The sequence below is a fragment of the Solanum verrucosum genome, unplaced genomic scaffold (genome assembly GCF_900185275.1).
Source record: "Solanum verrucosum unplaced genomic scaffold, falcon-dt-bn FXZP01000150.1, whole genome shotgun sequence".
In the NCBI taxonomy this organism is placed as follows: Eukaryota; Viridiplantae; Streptophyta; class Magnoliopsida; order Solanales; family Solanaceae; genus Solanum; species Solanum verrucosum.
This window is the reverse complement of record NW_026020371.1, coordinates 2,399,981-2,422,390: the sequence shown is the minus strand read 5'-3', so window position 1 is coordinate 2,422,390 and position 22,410 is coordinate 2,399,981. Positions and strand designations below refer to the sequence as shown.

The 22,410-nt window shown below is 35.1% G+C and overlaps 3 protein-coding genes across 3 annotated transcripts in view; all 3 read right to left on the bottom strand.

The window, feature by feature from the left end:
• LOC125838361 (protein TONNEAU 1a-like) overlaps positions 1-22,410 on the bottom strand; it is a 1,213,107-nt gene that overhangs the window by 1,002,841 nt on the left and 187,856 nt on the right. The gene's annotated exons all lie outside the window — the stretch shown is intronic.
• LOC125838411 (transcription factor MYB73-like) lies at positions 6,085-6,405 on the bottom strand. Its single transcript, XM_049517474.1, has one exon. The coding sequence runs from the start codon at positions 6,403-6,405 to the stop codon at positions 6,085-6,087; it is 321 nt and encodes a 106-aa protein (XP_049373431.1).
• LOC125838410 (transcription factor MYB44-like) lies at positions 18,575-19,645 on the bottom strand. The gene has a single exon (XM_049517473.1). The coding sequence runs from the start codon at positions 19,643-19,645 to the stop codon at positions 18,575-18,577; it is 1,071 nt and encodes a 356-aa protein (XP_049373430.1).

Genomic DNA, 22,410 nt, shown 5'->3' with positions numbered 1-22,410 from the left:
TGGGTTGAAATAGATATTGGGTTGGGTCTAGACCCGTCCAAGTTTATTTTGGGTTCAAATGGATTAGGCTCAACTGGGCTTAAAAATGGGCTGGGTCTTGATCTGCCCAATTTGTCCCGTTTAATTTCAATAATTTTAATTTATCATTATTTAAGTTTTATAACCACAATTTGAATTTCAACTCATGAAAATTTAAAAAAACAAGTTACAAATTGATAGATAAATCTCAAAAGATATAAAATAGATAGTAATTAATACCTTTAATATAGGAAGATAGATTACATCAATATAAATTAAGAGTCTTCAAACGGGTTGAAATTGGAGATTAAATTGTGATCAATTGAGAATTCTCTTAAGGGTTTTCAAAATAACACTATTTTAGCATCTAAAAGGACCCCATGTGTAACATCCCGCCTTAGGAAGAGCTAAATTTAGAAAGCGCTAAATTGAGAATGTTGCAGGTTATGCTTAAGTTTGGAGTTTTGGGTCAACTTCAAACGGCCATAACTATCAGTACAAGATGAGTTAGGTGGCCCATAAGATATCAAATGAAACGTCTTGGAATTCTCTTTCCAACACCACCAAGTTATCTAAATTTCAAGTTCGGATGAGAGAGATATGTCTGTTTGAAATTAGCATGTCCAGTTAAGGATAGTTACCCGAATTAATGGGGAGAATTTTGGTTTTTTCCTTACCCCATCAGATTGAAATGATTTTTTAGTAATATGTTGGGGTCAAATCTATTTTGGGTCAGTTTTACAATCCTAATTTACGCTTAGGGTTTTGAGAGGAGTTCAAGAAGAGGAAAAGAGGAGAAACGGAAGAACGAACAAGATCTCTTGCCAATCGAGGATTTGTTTCTCCAAATCGAGGTATGTAAGCTTTCATAGTGTTGGGTTCGTTAACCCAAACACCAATCATGATTTACGTATTCAAATTCATCCATAATTATTGAAAGATTTATGTTCTTGATGAGTTCTTGAAGCGTTGATCTTCGTTCTTGAATTTAATATTTCGTTGAGTTCTTGCAATTAGGATCTTGTGTTTGAGTATTGTTCTTGGGTAATTTAGAGTGGATTTCATTGTAATTATGTTGGGTCTAAGAATTCATAAGAGTTTGAGGGACATCGTTCGATTTTAGGGGCGGTTAAACAGGAGTTTGAAGCAATAAAAGTCTCCAAAAATTTGGGTACAGGGTGAGGCGCCGCGCCACTTAGTGCGCCCCAACTTTTCGCACTGTGCCCCAACCCACGGTCAGTAGCTTAGGGCTGGGGCCGCACGCCACTCAGTGAGTCAGGGTCTTTAGGTCCCCTACCTTTCCGACCTTCTTTCCGTGTGAGTTTCCTCGAATCGTACCTCTGTTTTCTACTTGATATCCACACTCTAAACTACATCTAAACATCGAGAGATTATTCATAACATGAATCATAATCCTTGAATTCATAATTCAAATTCAAGGAAAGAGTTAAGAGTAAAGTCTTGAGAGTTCTTCGAGTCATTTTAAGAAGTCCCTTACAATCTTTTAAAACTTGTTTTAAGACTTGAGTATTTGAGTTTGAGGAAGAGAAGCGTTGTGTTTCATTTTTTTAAATGAATATATGGAAACTAAGTATTCCCAAGAGTAAATGTTTTTACATTTCAAACGAGGGGAAACCCCGATTTTCAAAGGAGTTCATAAGGAGTTTTGAGTACTATCTCTTTTAAGAGAAATCTTTTGAGTAATAATCTCAAAGTTGAGGATGAGATTTTTTTCTAAACATATGATCTAAGTTATATTTTGGGAATAGTATTGAGCACCGATATAGGGACGAGTTCAGATAACTCAAAGTCCTCATAAACCATGTAGCCAACATGAATAGAAAGAGTCTTACTTTTTAGATGACTCCTTATTGAGTTTTAAGCTTAGCTTAGTGGATCCACTTAGTTGAGGAGTTTTATACCCTAACAAGGTATAGGAGAGTTTTGGCAGCATGGGCGAGACGTAGTATCATTACATAGCTCATAGTGATGGTTGTCGGTTAGAGAATCTCCCAAACAGAGTTATTTTATATTTTTACATACAAACTGAGTTATTATTGTATTTTTTGTAACATCGAGGTGTTATCTACTGTTTTAAATGTTTTATATAAACTGCATATTTATTGTTGTTTTTATATTGCTTTGAGTTGAGTATCCATAAGTTGAGTAGAGTCGAGGTAAGTATGTTTCCTTCATTCCAAGTTCAAGTTGTTATGTTATGTTCAGTATTCCCCGTACATGCTTGTAAATTCAATGTAATGATGTTATTTTGCCTATATCGTTTCATTATGTGGATACAGGAGATCAGGGTCATCAATAGGAGATTCGTTGATACCATTTGCAGTTCCAGAGTTGTTTGGTGATCCTCCTTGCTTTCGAAGGATAGTTTATATATTTTCATCTATTTTATTTTTGTTAGGATGATCGGGGGTCTTGTCCCGACATCCCTCATATTATTAGAAGCTTCATAGATAGATAGATAGTAGCAGTTCATGAGTCTTTTTCATTTCCAGTATTTAATGTTCGAAAAAGGATAAAACATACCCTCAAACTATACGAAAAGATCTAAAAATACCCTTCATCCATCTATTAAGTTAAAAATACCCATCCATCCATCTTTTTGGCTCACTTTTTCTCATTAAACTTATAGTCATTTCTTTATTTTATTTTTTACAATTATTTATTTTGAGTTATTTCTTATTGGGTAAAATAAAAAATCTCACCCCCACCAAAGTTGATGATATGGCAAACAAGATGAACTAAAAATTACATATTAGCAAATAAAAAAAAGGTTAAGATCTAGATAATGAGAAGATATAAAGTGAACTAAAGATCCAACAAAATACCAACTTTCCGATAACCAAATTTTATAAAAAACTTCTACTTACTAAATTTATAAAAATTGAATTTTTTTGTTGGTTTCTGAAAATATATATATTGCCAGAATAAATGAAGAAGATTGGACATAGACCCATTAATCCTGTTTCTCTATTGAATCTTACCCCAAATTGTTCTGTCTCTAGGATTAATTGAACCTAAATACCGATTTTGGTGTGGCTGCAGGTGAATTTGGTCAGAAGCTTAAGTGATAACAATGCCGATTTGGTAAAGGAGAATATATGGTAAGCTTTGTGGATGATGTTGTTTTATGAGCTTATGGGAAAGATGGTAGTTTTTGATTCCATACTTTTAGTCGTTGGTAATCAATGGAGTATTTTGGTGGTGATATATAGTTCAACTTGCACAATGTTAAGTGGTAAAATTTTCTCTAATTATATCCATTTATTAAAGCAATGGAAATAATCCGGCATTTATTTTAGCAATATAGTTTTAACAACAATTTAAATATTTTAACTTTCATAACACAAGTAAATATAAATGTGACACAAATATGTATAATTTTTTGATAAAATTAGTTGTCGAAAAAAAGTTGAATCTTTCAGTTCAGTTTTATTTCTTCTCCATTTCAAGTTCTTAGCCCTTTTTTATTTTCTAATTTGTAAATTAAATTTAGTTCATTTGATTTGCGATGTCATTTGGTGAGGGTGAGGTTTTTTTTTTATTCTACCCAATAGAAAAATAACACATAATAAACATTTTTTTTAAAACAAAATAAAGAACGACTTGTTAGTTTCAAGGGTAGATGTGAGCCATAAAGGTGAATGGAGGGGTATTTTTAGCAAAATAGATTGACGAGGGGTATTTTTAGACCTTTTCCTATAGTTCAAGGGTATTTTTGGCCCTCTTCCGTTTAATGTTTAAAGACTTGAGTTGCCGCTTTGGCCAGTGAATGTTTTACAGAAAATATTCTGAGTATTTATTTTGAAACATTGAGTTAAAACTTTACATTTAAAGCTCTTTTATTTTTGAGTAAGTCTTCCGGTGAGTATTGAGCCAGACCAAGGGTTCGTTCGGGGCCAGTAATGGTTTTTGAGTGCCGGCCACATCCAAGATGTAGGATCGGGGCGTGACACCATGTCAACACTTTCAATATTTATTTAAAAAGTCAATATTTTGGTTTGTTATGAAGCTGACTGTATTTATTTAATTTGATAGGATACACGTTTTTAATCACATAATGGAGAGAATCATGGGAAAAAATATTTTTAAAAAGGTAAAATTATTTCCCTTAGTTTTTGATCCTTACTTGTTTGAACTTTTTTAAATATGATTTTATCTGAGATATATTTGGATGAACTTCTTTAAATATGATTTTTTGTGTCATTATTTTAAAATGTAATTGAAATATAAATTGTGAGTGACATACAATTATGACAACTACATAATAATAAAGTAATACAGATTTTTTGGCATTCAAATTGAGAATGGAATACAAAGTGATAATGAAATACAAATAGTAGTGTGTTTCTGTAGATCATTTTAATGGTGTAATAATGATAAAAATTTCAAAATGAAATTATTTATACATTCAAAAACATCAGCAATTTTAAAATGGTTATCACTCGAGAAAACCAAAAAACAATATTTATTAAAACCAGTATTTTTAACTATTTATTAAAGAACTAATATTTTTAGTATTTTTAACAATTCATTAGAATCAGTCTTTTCACCATTAGTTTATGTTAGCTACAAGCTTAACTTCCTTTTAGGTTATAATTAATATTTATTGAACTTTTAATTATTTATTAAAATAAGTAATCATATATATTTGTATTTGTCTTATATAATTAATTAAACTTATTAGGTTTTAAAGTAGTGTGTGTCTGTAGATCATTTTAATGGTGCAGTAATGATAAAAAATTTAAATTAAATTATTTATACATTAAAAAAACATCATCAATTTTAAAATGGTTATCACTCTAGAAAACCAAAAAACAAATAACCTATTAATTTTCTTTTTGATACCACCTCAAATAATAATTAGTTAGTTAAAAAGCTAAAATGATCATTTTGATGGTTAAATTTAAATATAAAAAGGATCAAAGGAAAACTGTATTAATAAATACACAACTTCATAAAAATAATAATTAAAAATCTATATTCAATTCAGTTTTCTTTGTACTTTTTTGGGTGTGGTGGGATGGGTGGGGGTGAGAGTGAGGGTGATTGGGGCTTCCATACACTTCTATGAATATATATATTTTCTCTTTCTTTTCTCCTACATTCCTATAAAAGTCTATAGAGATACTATAAAAACATCAACTAAAGTTTAAAGAAAATAATAACTGTGATATCTTGATTTTTCCTTTTCCTTCTTCAACATTTACTCAATCTTTGCTAACGCATATTTTGTTAACAACAACATCCCTTATTGCTTCTTTATTCATTGAAATCCTTTCATTCTCAAGGTCTGACATATAATTTTTAACTTCTTTTAGTATCATATCTTGCAAAACTATCAAAAATTCTAGACTCAGCAATTGTTTCTTCGTACTTGTTACCAACATTTCCACTCTGAGTTATTGAAATTTGGGGCATAAAATTTAATGGAGTGGGCTTAGATGCCGATATAGGTGCTAGTTGACCTATTCACTCGATTTGATTCACTAGATTCAAATCCTTGGAAGATTTGAATCCAGGTAAAGAGTGACTCAGATGTGTTGATGGATCGGGCGTTACTGGTGCCATAGATAGAAGAGTCAAAATTTCACCTAGTGGGGTACTAGATGGATAAAGACTCAACTGACGTAACCTAGATAAGCCTAAATTTTTCATATTAGATAAACATAGACTTAGAGATGTTGATGGTTTAGGCATTACTGGTGAAACTGAAAAAAAGAGGCAAAATTTCACCTAGTGGAGCAGGGGGATAAATACACAACTGAAGGCACCTAGATAAGCCCAAAGTAGTTAAATTAGATCCAGGTGGAGTTAGAGATATCAATGGATCAGGTATTATCGGTGAAAATTCTAAAAGTGGTGAAATTCGACCCGATGGGGCAATGTGCAGATACAGACACAACAGAGGGAACCTATCAAAACCCAAGTTGCTCAGATTAGATCTATATAGACTACCTGAATTTTTACCCACCCCAATACTGAATGATTTCTTCAACAGATGTTGAGGATTTTCCAAATTCAAATCTTCTAAAATCGAAGGGCTCTTCAATTAAGGGTGAAATTCCAATGATTTTTTATCGCATTATCTGTTCGACCTGGCAACAAACATGCTATCTTAGCCCATCGATTACCTATTTTGGCATGAGCTCTGATAATAGTATTATCTTCTTCAAGAGTGAAAAGTCGATGATCCACTTGAGGATTAAGCTGATTACACCACCGAAACCTACACAATTTGCCAGATTGACTCGAAATCAATTGGCCAATAAGAGACCAGTTCTCTGCTCCATGTTCCTTTACTAGCTTCTGCAATAGCTCGTCCTCTTTAGGATTCCATCGACGCTTGATCATACTTGTTTTCTTCATTCTTTCCAATGAAAACAACTAATGAGATATTATAATGGGAGAATAAGGTCTTGCATTTACTTGATTAAAAAACATGTAGGGAGAGAGGGATATATATAGTGGGGGAGGGGATAGAAGGAATAGGAGTTACCAAGTTAATAGGAAGTTATTAATTATAGTGTATCATATAGCTAAATCTCAAGAAATTAAGCAGTGTTTGGTGGTTTGCATCAGAGGGAATAGGATTGTAGTAATATTGAAGTTTGACTAGTAGTTATTTTAGGAATAAAAGCATAATAACATTCAAACAATTCATTTTAACTACAATTATAGTTTGACTGATAGTTGCTTTTAGGCAAATTCTTTTTAAGTGTATTCACATCAAACTAAAAAATATAAAATATTTACTTTGATATGTATTTTTATTATTTAATTATAATTGATCAACTATATTCTAAATTTATCATGAAAAATGATACCACGACCCGACTTCCCGAGTCATGATGACATCTACTATAACATGCCGATAGGTAAGTCAACCCGTACCCAAAACAACAAGAAATGAGTACCATGGTAGAAATAACTAGAAAATAACACTAACAATTAGAAAAGATAAAAACGGAAGAAAAGAAAAAATTATATAAAAAAGAAACCCTCCAAGAACCTGGATGTCAAGAGAACAAAGCTTTTTAATTTGAATAAATACAAGTCCCAAAAGTGGACCACAACAAACCTTCTCAACGGCAAAGGTTTAAGTCCAATTTTCTTGATAGATTCTTTCCTCTTGAGATAAGAGAGGAACTACTACTTGAGTTTATTAATCTCTGGCAAGGAAACATGAATGTGAAAGAATATGCTTTGAGGTTCACTCAATTGTTGAAATATGCTCCTTCTATAGTTTCTAACTCTAGGGTAAGGATAAGCAAGTTCATTTCGGGTGTTTCCCAATTGGTAGTGAAAGAGTGTCGTACGGCTATGGTTGTCCATGACATTAATATTTCTCGTCTTATGATTCATACCCAACATATTGAAGATGAGAAACTTAAGGAAATGTCTAGGGAGACCAAGCGGTGTAGAACTAGTGATGGTAATTTCTCTCATGCTATGTTCGATGGAAATGGTCATCCTAGGTATCGACAAAGGTTTTCTGGACAAGGTTCCTCTAATCCTCGTAGGTTCAACAAGGATAAGGTGTCTAACCCTAAAACTCAAGGAGGTGGTAGTGGATCTTCATTGCCAAATTGTGCTAAGTGTGGAAGAAATCATTAAGGCAAATGTTTAGCGCGTTCCAATACTTATTTTGGTTGTGGTAAGATGGACCAAAAGATAAGGAATTGTCCTTCGGTTGCTAAGAATGAGGGGGATAGTCATTGTAGGGCTCAACCCTATCCTTCATCCAGTCCAAGTTGTTCGGTACTAGTGCTCCCAAACAATATAGGTTCTATTCACTTCAGACTCGTGGTCAACAAGATGGTTCTCCCAACGTGGTTATCGATATATCAAAAGTCTTTCAATAGGATGTTTATGCTTTACTTGATCCCGGTGCTACCATGTATTTTGTTATGCCACATGTAGCTATGAGATTTGATGTGCTTCCTGATATGTTGTTAGATCTTTTTTCTATCTTTACTCCTATTGGTGATTCTATTATGGCTACTATAGAAAGTGTCCCATTTCCTTTTCCCATAGAGTTACTCTTGTTGATTTGGTAGAGCTTGATATGCTAGATTTTGATGTTATCATTGGTATGGATTGACTGCAGTCTTGTTATGCTTCTATTGATTTTAGAACCCGTGTAGTCAGATTTTTGTTTCCGAATGAGACTATCCTAGAGTGGAAGGGGGAAATTGTACGCCTATGAGTTAGTTTATTTCTTGTCTTAAATCTAGGAGGATGATTTCTAATGGTTGCATGTATTGAACATTGTTGTATGGGCTTTGTCCCAAGATTCTATTGTGTTAGATGGTTTTTGAGACACGAGTATTAGACTTCCGCTTTGCATTTAAAGACTTTGATGTTGTTTATATTATTTTAAATTTTACCGATTTTCTATTATCTTGACTATGAATGCTAAGTGGCTTATATGAGGCGTCTCGGGGTCTTGTATGCCATGTTACATCTAGGAGGTACCTCTGGGTCGTGACAAACTTGGTAATCAGAGCATCAGGTTTAGAAAGGTTATACGATGTCTCAAAACCACATCTAGTAGAGTCTTGTTCATGAGTGTGAAGCGCGCCAAATTTATGAATGAGAGGCTACAAGATGTTTAGGAAAGTTCAATTCTTCATTACTCTAAGTTGTGCGATAGAGTGTAACTCTATAAAGTGTCTCTCATAATCCTTATCCGATGGTCTACAAGATATTAGTACTTGAAGAGCTTTTTCTAGAAGGACTGAAGGAGAAAAGATTTGTCAAGGAGCTCATCCTCAAACTCCTCAAGCTCCGATTGACCCTTTGGCCGAGCAAGTGACTAATTCCGAGTTTAGGACTGCTTTTCAAGTGTTGGCTCAAGTCGTTACGGCCCAAGCCAATATTGAGGTTGTGGTACCCATGAACCCAAATGTGGGAACAACGACATCTAGAGTGAGGGACTTCACCAGGATCAATCCTCCAGAATTCTATGGTTCTAGGGTTGAGGAAGATCCTCAAGAGTTCATTCATGAGGTTTACAAGGTCTTGACTATTATGGGAGAGATTCAGGTGGAAAAGGAGGAATTGGCCACTTATCAACTTAAGGGTGTTGCTCAAATTTGGCTCAACTGATGAAAGGAAGCAAGACTGGTAGATGCAGGTCCCCTTCAATGGGAAAGGTTTAAGTCCAATTTTCTTGATAGATTCTTTCCTCTTGAGATGAGAAAGGAACTACTGCTTGAGTTTATTAATCTCTGGCAAGGAAACATGAATGTGAAAGAATATGCTTTGAGGTTCACTCAATTGTCGAAATATGCTCCTTCTATTATTTTTAACTCTAGGGTAAGGATGAGCAAGTTCATTTCGGGTGTTTTCGAATTGGTAGTGAAAGAGTGTCGTACGGCTATGCTTGTCCATGACATATATTTCTCATCTTATGATTCACACCCAACATATTGACGATGAGAAACTTAAGGAAATGTCTAGGGAGACCAAGAGGTGTAGAACTGGTGAGGGCAATTTCTCTCATGCTATGTTAGATGGAAATGGTCGTCCTAGGTATTGACAAAGGTTTTCTGGACAATGTTCCTCTAATGCTCGTAGGTTCAACAAGGATAAGGTGTCTAACCCTAAAACTCAAGGAGGTGGTAGTGGGTCTTCATTGCCAAATTGTGCTAAGTGTGGAAGAAATCATGAAGGTAAATGTTTAGCGCGTTCCAATACTTGTTTTGGTTGTGGTAAGATGGACCAAAGGATAAGGAATTGTCCTTCGGTTGCTAAGAATGAGGTGGATAGTCATTTTAGAACTCAACCCTATCCTTCATCCAGTCTAAGTGGTTCGGTACAAGTGCTCCCAAGCAATATTGGTTCTATTCACTTCAGACTCGTGGTGAACAAGATGGTTCTCCCAATGTTGTTATCGGTCTATCAAAAGTCTTTCAATAGGATGTTTATGCTTTACTTGATCCCCGTGCTACCTTGTCTTTTGTGATGCCATATGTGGCTATGAGATTTGATGTGCTTCCTGCTGTGTTGTTAGATCTTTTTTCTGTCTTTACTCCTATTGGTGATTCTATTATGGCTACTATAGAAAGTGTCCCATTTCCTTTTCCCATAGAGTTACTCTTGTTGATTTGGTAAAGCTTGATATGCTAGATTTTGATGTTATCCTTGGTATGGGTTGACTGCAGTCTTGTTATGCTTCTATTGATTTTAGAACCCGTGTAGTCAGATTTTTGTTTCTGAATGAGCCTATCCTAGAGTGGAATGGGGAAATTGTATGCCTATGAGTCAGTTTATTTCTTGTCTTAAAGCTAGGATGATGATTTATAATGGTTGCATGTACCATATATTTAGGGGAAGGGATATGGATTCCAGAACACCTACTTTTGAGTGTTAATGATTATCCGAAAGTGTTCCCAGATGATCCACCCGGTATTCCTCCAGAAAGGGAAATATATTTTGGTATTGGCCTTCTCCCAGATACGCAACCTATTTCTATTTTTCTTTATAGAATGGCTCCTGTAGAACTTAAGGAATTAAAGGAACAATTAAGAGATTTTTTGGATAAGGGTTTCTTCTGACCGAGTATGTCTCCATAGGGTGCTCTATTTTTGTTTGTTGAGAAGGAAGATGGTTCACTTTGTATGTGTATTGACTATCGGCAATTGAACAAGGTGACCATTAAGAATAAGTATCATCTTCCAAGAATAGATGATATTTTTGACCAACTCCAAGGAGTGAATTATTTTTCTAAGATTGACCTTAGGTCGGGTTATCAACAATTGAAGGTGAAAGATGATGATATTATGAAAATGACTTTAAGAACCCGGTATTGTCATTATTAGTTTTTGGTAAAGTCATTTGGGTTGACTATTGCTCCAGGGGTGTTTATGGATTTGATGAATAAGGATTTTAGACAATACCTTGACATGTTTGTTATTGTGTTCATTGATGGTATATTTATCTATTCTAGAAGTGAGAATGAGCATATTGATCATTCGAGGATCGTGTTGCAAATTCTTAAGGAACAACAACTTTTTGCAAAGTTTAGTAAGTGTGAGTTTTGGCTAATGTTTGTAGCTTTCCTTGGTCATATTATTTCAAGTGAGGGAATTGAGGTAGATTCTAAGAAGACGGATGTGGTCAGGAGTTGGCCTAGACCTCTAACCCCTTCGGATATTAGAAATTTCTTGGGTTTAGCTGGTTATTACAGAAGATTTGTTGAGGGGTTTTCTTTGATTGGACATTGAAAGATTTGAGTCAAAGAAGGCCAGGTTTATATGGTCCAAATTATGTGATAAGATTTTTCAAGAATTGAAAGATAAACTTACTTCTGCTCTGGTGTTAACTTTATCGGAAGGAATGTTTGGTTTTGTTGTTTAACGTTATGCCTCATAAATTGGGTTAGGATGAGTGCTCATGAAAAATCGGTAAGCTATTGCTTATGCTTCAAGAAAACTTAAGATTCATGAGAAGAATTATCCTACCCATGATCTTGAATTAGTGGCGGTGGTTTTTGCCTTAAAGATTTGGAGGCATTATTTGTGTGGTGTTCATGCGGATGTGTGCACCGACCACAAGAGCCTACAATATGTGTTTTATCAGAAGGATCTGAATCTTTGCCAAAGGAGGTGGCTTGAGTTAATTAAGGATTATGATATGAGTGTTCTCTATCACCCCGGTAAGGCAAATGTGCTGGCGGATGCTCTTAGTCAGTTGTCTATGGGTAGTTTGCTCATATTGAAGAAGGTAAGAAAAAGTTGGTTTAAGATGTTCATAGATTGGCCCGATTGGGTGTTCAGATAGTGGACTCCACCAAGTGTGGTGTTACGGTTCACAATGGTTTTGAGTCATCTTTTATGGCGGATGTGAAAGCTAAGCAAGGTCTTGATCCAATTTTGGTTGAATTGAAAGAAGCGGTGCTTAAGAAATCCGTTGAGGCTTTCTCCCAAGGGGAAATGGTGTGCTTAGATATCAAGGTTGTTTGTGTGTTCCGAATGTCGATGACTTGAGGAAACAAATCTTGTTAGAAGCCCATAGTTCCCGGTATTCCATTCACCTGGGAGCCACCAAGATGTACCGTGATTTTACGGGAGGTCTATTTGTGGAATGGGATGAAGAAGGATATTGCAGGATTCGTGGCTAAGTGTCTAAATTGCCAACAAGTGAAAGTTGAGCATCCGAAATCGAGAAGTTTATCCCAATACATTAGTATTCCTACTTCGAAGTGGGAAGATTTGAATATGGACTTCATAGTTAAGTTCACTCGTACTCGGTGACAATATGAATATATTTGGGTTATAGTGGACCGAATGATGAAATCGACCCATTTCATTCCCGTCAAAGTTTCTTACTCAGCGGAAGAGTATGCTAAGTTATATTTGAGGGAAATGGTAAGTTGCATGGAGTACCCTTGTCCATTATCTTCGGTAAAGGTACTCAGTTTACTTCTCAGTTTTGGAAGTCTTTCCAAAAAGGTCTTTGCACTAAAGTTAAGCTTAGCATAGCTTTTCATCCACAAACCAATGGGCAAGCGGAGTGAACTATACAAACTTTGGAAGATATGTTGAGAGCATGTGTCATCAATTTCAAGGGAAATTGGGATGGTCACTTGCCATTGATAGACTTTGCTTATAATATTATCACTCTAGTATTGGTTTGGCTCCATTTGAAGCTCTTTATGGTAGGAGGTGTAGATATCTTATAGGTTGGTTTGAGGTTAGTGAGGTTGCCTTGATAGGGCCCGAGTTAGTTCATAAGTCTATGGAAAAGGTCTGACTTATTAGAGAATGGTTAATAACAACCCAAAGTCGACAAAAGTCCTATGCCTATGTTAGAAGAAGAGATCTTGATTTTAATGTTCATGATTGGGTTTAGTTAAAAATCATACGCATAAAAGGTGTAATGAGATTTGGGAAGAAAGGAAAGCTTAGTCCCCGTTATGTAGGCCCATCTTAGATTTTGAGACGTGTTGGTAAGGTGGCTTCTGAGCTTTATTTGCCTAATAATTTGGCATCCATGCATTCGGTTTTCCATGTCTCCACGTTGAAAAAGTGTTTTGGAGATCCGACATCTATGGTTCCCTTAGAAGGTTTGGGAGTTGATAAAAATATTTTTTATGAGGAAATTCCGGTAGAGATTCTAGACCGGCAAGTTAAGAAGTTGAGAAACAAGTAAGTTGCTTTCGTGAAAGTATTGTGGAAGAATCATTTAATTAAGGGTGCTGCTTGGGATGCCAAGGCAGATATGATTTCTTGATATCCTCATCTTTTTCCTTCTACTCCTACTCTAGCTTGAGGTAATAAGTTCCTCATGGTTTACTTTTTTTTTTTGGTGTCATCTGTTTTAGATATTCCCATGATTTTCTTATTTTATGCATGTTCTTGAAAATTTTGTGTTTTGAAAGAAAATGAGTTTACATGATAGATTTTCCTCATGCTGTTGTGCATTGAGTATGAGTTTCCTATAGACACCATGAGATGAATTGTTGAACATGCTTTAGCTATGATTTTGTGTATGAGCTGCATATAGGCTCCATGAGATGATGTTGAGTATGCTTTTAGCTTGGAGATGGTAGTTCCTTCTTGAATATGAGAAATCTTGAACTTTCATTCATATTGGGTTGTTATGTCTAGTTGCTAACCTCCTTATGGAGCATTGAGTATTGTTAACGTGGAGTTGATGTTTTTTTCCTTGGTTTTATGCATTTTGATAAGATTTCATGCATGATGGACTGCTCGTCTTGAGTATTTTCATTTCAAATATGCCTAGAATCTCATTCGAGGATGAATGTTCCCAAGGGGGAGATAATGTAAACCTCAGATTCAGAGAATGGAAAAATATTCCTTTCATTAGCCGACTCGGCGAAGTAGGGGATGAACACCGAGTGACTTGGCGATCCACCAAGTGGAACCCCGCTCTCCTTTTGGTCTGATCTCAGCGTCCACTATTCTGGAATATTAGGCGAGCTAAGTTGAGCTCGCCGTTTCGTTCGACAAGTCACCAAAGTGCCCTCCCCATCGCCTTATTGACTTCATCCAAGAGTCGACTTACTATAATTTTGGGCGAGCTAAAGGCTCACTTGGGGAGTCAACAAGTGGCCTTTGGCGAGCTCCAGCGAGAGTTGTTTCCATTTTTAAGTTGTGGCCTTAAACGTCTTTTCAGATTATTTAATTCTATACTATGCCGGTTTTCCCTTCATCTGGAGATCTATATAAGCATTTTCCCCCAAATTTCCCAAATTTGAGAACCAGTCTCTCAAGAATCTAAAATAAGATCAAATCTCCTCTCTAAAATATTTCTCTCTCTAGAACTTGAAGAAAAAGAAGAAGAAGAAAGAGTTGAGCTAGGATCAAGGTCAAGTCTCCATTCCTCATGCAATTGTGGGCTTTGATAGTAAGGTATGATGGCTTTTCATCCATGGAACCCCTAAGATATCTCAATTGAAAAGTAGAAATTCCACAATTTGAGTTAGGGTTTTCTTCTAATTTATTGGGTCTTGATGAATGTTGATCCAAATGATTGGGTTATGATTGTTTATGCATGAATTGATAGGAATACATATTTTTAAGATGAATTTACATGTACCCATGCTTAACCCATGTTTCTAAGGTGAAATTGATATAAATGGGTTTTGATCCATGAAAAGGGAAATTATGGATTTAGATGTATTCTTATAAGATGAATAAGGTAGATTAAGAATTGGTTTGAGAGTGAAGCATATATGATGATTATGATATGTATTGATTTGAGTTATGATAGGTATTGCTTTGAGAGTGAAGCATATGTTATGAATTGCTGATTATTGATGTAATTGTTGTGGAAGGGATAGTTCCCCACTTGAATTGCTTAAGTATGAATGTGAAAGGCTTTCTAACAAGGAATGATTCTAGGTTGAAAGGATTGCTCACCTAAAATGAATCTAAGGTAGAAGACTAAGAAATTGATGAGGCTAGGGACGATTACCCATGACCTCTAAATGAAAAGGATATGAGGTGATTCCCCATACTCCTTAGAATAGAATAAGAGGCGACTACCCTTATTCCTTTATGTTGAACAAGAGGTGACTCCACACATTCTTATCATGATGTTGGTCATGGAGGCAAGTACCCAAGATCCCTTATTAAAAGATATGGAGGCGAGTACTCGTGTCTTATGATGAAAGACATAGGGATGAGTACCCATGATTCCTTATAGAATGACATGGAGGCAAATACCCATGGTATATGATGATGGACATGGAAGAGAGTACCCATGATCCTGTATGTAAGGTAAGAGGCGACTACCCATGAGCCTTTATAGGAAGGCAAGAGGCGATTCTCCATGTGTATGAAAGATAAGCTAAATATGTTATGACAGGTGATGAGCTTTGATGATGGCTTGTGTTTACCTTCTATGATGAGTAAGACTAGTGGAAGATTACCCATGTCTTCTCTAAGTATGCTTTGAGGTTACTTCAAGAAGTATTCCTTATAGGTTGATATGATTTATTATGTCCATTGATTATGCTTATGACTTATGTTGTCTAACTCTTATGTTTATGTTGATGTTTATGCAAGCTATCATATTTAGTACATTCTTGTACTAACGCATACTCTTGCCTACCTTTCTTATCCAAATGTAGGGTTCGATGTTCCCGACTCTCATCCTCGTGGCTACGATATATAGTAGAGGCAAGTTTGAAGATTAGTTAGTCCTCAGAGAATTCAAGGAGTTGGCCGCCATTTCTCTTATGTTTCTTTTCATTTTAAGTATTGAACATTGTTGTATGGATTGTGTCCCAAGATTCTATTGTATTAGATAGTTTTTGAGACAAGAGTATTAAACTTCCGCTTTGCAATTAAATACTTTGATGTTGTTGAAATTGTTTTAAATTTTACCGATTTTCTATTATCTTGACTGTGAATGCTAAGTATGATCAACTTCCCCAACTTAAGGCTTTTTTTCACCATGGAATCATGTCAAAACCCTCAATAATCAAGATTATAAGGCTTAATAATCAATGTAAAAGGATGGGGAGTAATAATTTTGCCTCTACCGGTGATTTTCTTGGAAAATTAAGTGGAAACAACCAAAATTTGCCCCTCCCAAGTCTAAGAACACAAATCAGAAAAAAATAGGGGTTTAGGGGATACTTCAGCACTCAAACCCATTTTGCCCCTCTATAGAAGTCTAAGCATTTCTATAGCAGGATACCTCATGCTTTAGTAGGCTCGATGAAACATTAGAGTCCCAAAAGTCTGAAAAAATCATTTTTTTACAACACAACCATTTTCCTTGACGTCCCAACACATACATTTCACACAAATATCAATTATGGGGGTTTTACCTACCAAATTTGATTCTAAAAGCCCCTATGGAGTCCTTAATGTCTTGGATACAAGTATATCTCAACAAAACATCAACATTACACCACATCCATTGTTGGATGGCCCTAGACCTCACCAATCCCAAATTCCATCTAAGGCAGACCTAATCAACACAAATTTAAGACACTACCTGAATTGTTTTATGGCCCAAACTCTTCACTATTGGCCTACTCACGATTGGGCCAGATCATTACACTACGATCCATAGATTAATCTACGAGCCATAAAATGTATCTTACAAATCAGGCTAACTTAGGAGTTTCAGAACTTTGATCAGCGTACCAAACAACTATCTATAAATATTCTACGACCCATATACCATGCCCTTAAAACTCAAGGAAGATTCCGTGTTTCTGAACTTTGATCTACGAACCTTGTCTATGATCTATTAAAGCTTTTAAGCCCTACAAACAATAGTCATAATTCTCATACCAAATTCATAAATTCTCTGAAATTGGTCCATGAATCTCACCTACGATCTGTGGTTCCTTTTATTTCCCCTAGATGGTGTCCCTAAAACGTAGAAAATTATGTACTTTTGAACGTCTGATATGGACTTTTTTGGGAACTTTTCAAGGTCTGATATGGACTACGGACATTTTGGGGCTTTACTATGCTTGAATTTCCAAATTCATTTAGTACAAGATTAGTAATTTGAGATGTCTTTTTTAATCTATCACTAAACACATGTTCATTAATAGTTGTTGATCAAATGTGTTGAATATTATAAAAATTAGCCAACCAACCGTGTTGTTCAATATTGTATATTGTAAGCATCATATTTCATGTTTCTTCATAAAATATTACATTCATATATGCATTTGTTAAAAAAAATAAAGAAACTTTATGATTTTTGAGTGAATTTAAATGAGATGGGGCATTGCGAGGTACGTGCCACTGACACAATTTATGTCTAATGCTCGACATCATTTCCCTAATGGTAATTGCCATTGCTCAAGCTTCGTTAGTTATAATATGTGGGGTACTACTTTCCATTGACTTTTAAAATGTCAAGAATAACCGTATGAAGCTTCAAATAAAAAGCACAATCAAAAATTATATTTTATCCATGATTATTTATTCAAATAAATGATGCATAAAACATATGATACTTATATGTTTGATATATGGTGTCAAAATACACGACATTACCAAAAAAAAGTGTAGTATATTATGGATTGACAATATCTCCATAAAAAATAGTTATACGCCCTTCAAAATCAAGTTAAACATCCTAGTAAAATAAGTCTCACTCATTAACAACACTTTGAGAATGATCTCCTTGCACCTTGGAGTTCATCAAATGATTTATAAATTAGATAGAACTTGAGAATTAAGCAGTATGCAAGAAGAAGAATTAATATTTATAGTCTTTTTAACTATTTATTAAAACAAGTCTTTTTTTACCGTTAGTTTATGTTAGCTACTTAATTAACTTCCTTTTAGGTTATAATTAATATTTATTGTATTTTAAATTATTTATTAAAATAATTCAACAAATAATTTTGTATTTGTGTTATATAGTTAATAAAAACTTAATTAGGTATTAACAGTAGTGTGTGACTGTAGATCATTTTAATGGTGTAATAATGATAAAAAGTTTAAAATTAAATTATTTCTAAATTTTTTAAAAAAAACATCATCAATTTTAATATGGTTGTTACTAGAGATAACCAAAAAACAAACCACATATTAATTTTCTTTTGATACCACCTCAAATAACAATTAGTTAATCAAAAACTTAAAATGATGATTTTGATGGTTAAATTTAAATTTAAAAAGGATCAAAGGAAAAACTATATTAATAACAACACCTCCAATAATAAAATGATCAATTTCATAAAAATAATAATTAAAAATTCTTATTCAATTCTATTTTGTTTCTACTTTTTTGGGACTAGAGAGATGGGTGGAGGTGAGCGTGAGGGTTATTGGGGCTTTAATACACTTTAATAAATATAGATATTTTCTCTTTATTTTGACCTACATTCCTAAAAAAGTCTAATGAGATACTATAAAAACATCAACTAAGGATTAAAGAAAATAATAATTGTGATATCTTGATTTTTTTCCTATCCCTATTCAACATTTACTTAATCTTTCTAACGCAAATGGTGTTAAAAATAACATCCCTTATTTCTTCTGTGTTCATTGAAACCCTTTTATTCTCCAGCTCTTACATATAACTTTTAACTTCTTTTCGTATCATGTGTTGCAAATCTATCAAAAAAATTGGGCTCAACAATAGTATCTCCATATTTGCGACCAACATTTCCACTCTGAGTTATTGAAATTTGGGGCATAAAATTCGATGAAGTCGGCTTAGATGCCGATATAGGTGTTGTTTGACTAATTTGCTCTATTTGATTCACTGGATTCAAGTACTTGGTAGACCTAAATCCAGGTAAAGAGAGACTCAGATCTGTTGATGGATCAGGGATTATTGGTGCAAATGATGAAATAGTCAAAATTTCACCTAGTGGGGCACTGGGCGGATAAAGAATCAACTGAGGTAACCTAGATAAACCTAAATTGTTCCTATCAGATACACATAGTCTCAGAGATGTTGATGGTTCAGGCATTATTGGTGAAACTGATAAATTAGGCAAAATTTCACCTAGTGTAGCAGGCGGATAAAGACTAAACTGAGGGCACCTAGATAAACCCAAATTGCTTAAATCAAAACTTGGTGGACTCATAAATACTAATGGATCGGGTATTACAGGTGAAAATGCTGAAAGAGGTGAAATTCGACCCAATAGGGCAATGTGCGGATACAGACACAACTGAGGGAACCTATCAAAACCTAAATTGCTCTGATCAGATCTACATGGAATACCTAGATTTTTACCCTCCCCGATACTCAATGATTTCTTCAACGGATGTTGAGGATTTTCCAATGTCAAATCTTCTGACATCGAAGCGCGCTTCCGTTTAAGGGTGGAATTCCAATGATTTTTTATCGCATTATCTGTTCGACCTGGTAACAAACGAGCAATCTTAGCCCATCGGTTACCTAATTTGGCTTGAGCTCTAATAATAGTATTATCTTCTTCAAGATTGAAAGGTTGATGCTCCACCTGAGGATTAAGCTGATTACACCACCGGAACCTACACGATTTTCCAGATCGACCTGAAATCAATTGGCCAATAAGAGACCAGTTCTCTGCTCCATGTTCCTTCACTAGCTTCTGCAATAGTTCATCCTCTTCAGAATTCCATCGACGCTTGATCATACCTGTTTTCTTCGATGTTTCCATTGTATTAAATCAATGAGATATTATAAATGGGAGAATGGGGTCTTGCGTTTACTTGATAAAAACTTGTAGGGAGAGAGGGTTATATATAGTGGGGGTGGGATAGAAGGGATAGGATTGTAGTAATATTGAAGTTTGACTAGTAGTTATTTTAGGAATACAAACATAATAACAGTCAAACTAACAATTTTAACTATAATTATAGTTTGACTGATAGTTACTTTTAGGGAAATTCTTTTTAAGTGTATTCACATTAAACTAACAAATATAAAATATTTACTTTGATATGTATATATATTTAATTACAATTGAACAACTATATTCTAAACTTAACCTGAAATGTGATGTCACGACTCGACTTCCCGATTCATGATGACACCTACTATAACCCGCCTATAGGTAAGCCAACCCTTACCCAAAACCACAAGTAATGGTGCTAGGGTAGAACTAACTAGAAAATAACAATAACAATAAAAAAAAATAGCAACGGAAGCAAAGCGAAAACTATAAACAATAGAAACCCTCTAAGAACCTGGATGTCCCGGGTACAAAGCTTTTATGATATGAATAAATACACGTCCCAAAAATTGACAACAACACGCCATCGAAAACGCAAAAGACTGGCTAACATGAGTATAGAAGGAGACAGGTTGATCCAGGGCACCAAATACTCAGCCTCATCTCCAATATCCGTAAAATGCAAATGATGGCACTAACGATCACCATCGGTTGCTGGTACTAGGACATACATCACGAAAAATGCAGAGTATAGCATAAGTACCAACACAAAGGTACTTAGTAGGCATCATAGGCTGACTGAGCAGGAAAGGTAAGAATCATCTGAAAAGATAGAATCTAGAGGGACACATAAGTCAAAGCGGGTATAAAGAAGAAAGCACACCAGCATACCGAAAGTAAATCTAAATACACCTAAACTAAATTTAAGTTGACCCCAAAACCCAAGAAGGTACACTCATGTGCAAATTTAAATAAAACTCGAACGGCCCCCATAAGCCTAATAGGTACCAAAAATAACTAAGTCTAGTAAGGAAAGAGTACTATGAGCCACTGAATAACGTCTCAAGGATACTTCATCCAATTCTAAATGTCAATGATCGCTAGTTAGTATAATAACCCAACTAAATGAGTTGGGGTCGAATTCCACATGGAGTGGTATATGTTTAAGATTCAAAAGTAAAGTACGAATATGTTCCAAGTAGCCATAGGAATAGTCATTTACGAGTAAACACATAATTCAAATTAAGGGGTGACATGAATGCCAAATAAAGGGGTTTTGGTTTTAACTATCAGCTACAACAACAACAAATAACATGAATTAACAAGAAATGAGACAGGTACTTGGGATGTGATTGAATTATAGCCCAATATAGACAAATGGGTGATTCCAACTGTTAGTAAATAGCTGTAAATCAGTGACTAAGCTAGACTTTAGTGGGGATAAACTTTCTCTCAAACAATTTACCCCGAATCAAGTTGGTTTCTCTCGAATACCAACAAGCAAGCAAATAAGAACAACCTTCGCTTTAGTCCATTCAGTCTCTCGAGCTGAATGTGTGGAAAAGGGTTTAGGATTCACTCTCTCGAGCTGAACCCATGACAACCCAATACCCACAGACCATCAATTCAGTAATCTTGGTCTTAAAACCTCTCTCCCGAGCAAGCCAAAAACACTAAGGTAGAATTGCATTTGCAACTACAACCCTTTAAATTGAACCACAATTACAGAATGGAATCACTTCTAAACAACATTTAAACTAGCAATTAGCAATACCCAGAAGTTAAATCAACCCATAATTACACCCCAAGAATTGGGGTTTTAGCTATACATCATAAAAAGATAGAAATCGTTACCAAATTGTGTTTCCATCAACTGGTAAGATTAATTACCTCTTTACAAAGGTCCAAACTGAAAAATCTCAAAGACTCACTTCCAATTTCTCAAAAATGGAAAACTTCAATATTTCAAAGCTAAGGAAAAGTTATCTCAAAAACTCATAGTTCAAACTCAAAAATTACTCTCATGAATGTTCAAAATAAATTTGATACTAAACATAATGTTTGAAAATGTACTTATAGTTGCCAAAAATATGTTGCGAAGGACCATTCGGCACAGTAAGTCGGGCTCACCGATCAACTCGGCGAGCCGCCCTTTGGCGAAGTTCATTGCCTTTCTTCTTTGGCCTTCAGTATCCTCAAGTTCTGTAAATTTGGGCGATCCCCACTACATCGCGGAACCACTCGACGACACGCCGACTGCTCCTTTCTCTCGCAAATTGATTTTCTCCTTCAAGCTTGGCACACTGAAACTTTAGGCGATATAGTGGCCATTCGGCGACTCGCCCAATGGACTCGGCGATCACCAGGCCTTCTTTTCTTCATTCTTTTAGCTGCTTGGTTCCTTTTGGCACAATAGTATCTGTGCTTCGTTCTTCATACATGGAAATCAAGGATTTTACATCAGTTATTGGCACAAATTAAGCATTTGAGGACACAAAATCTATCCAAATAAAACCCTAAATGAATCTAAATTGTGGACTCATCGACACCCCTAACTTAAACTTTTGCTTGTCCTCAAGTAAAACTCAAGTTCAACCATTCAAAAAGGATGTCTCAAACAGTGCTACACAAGACTCAATCATGAATGCACACAAAAAGACTCAACTTACTCATGCAAAGATCAATTGTGCACTAAAATATTCAAGTTGTGACTCACCATTATCAAAGATTCTCAAGTTCAAAATACTTAC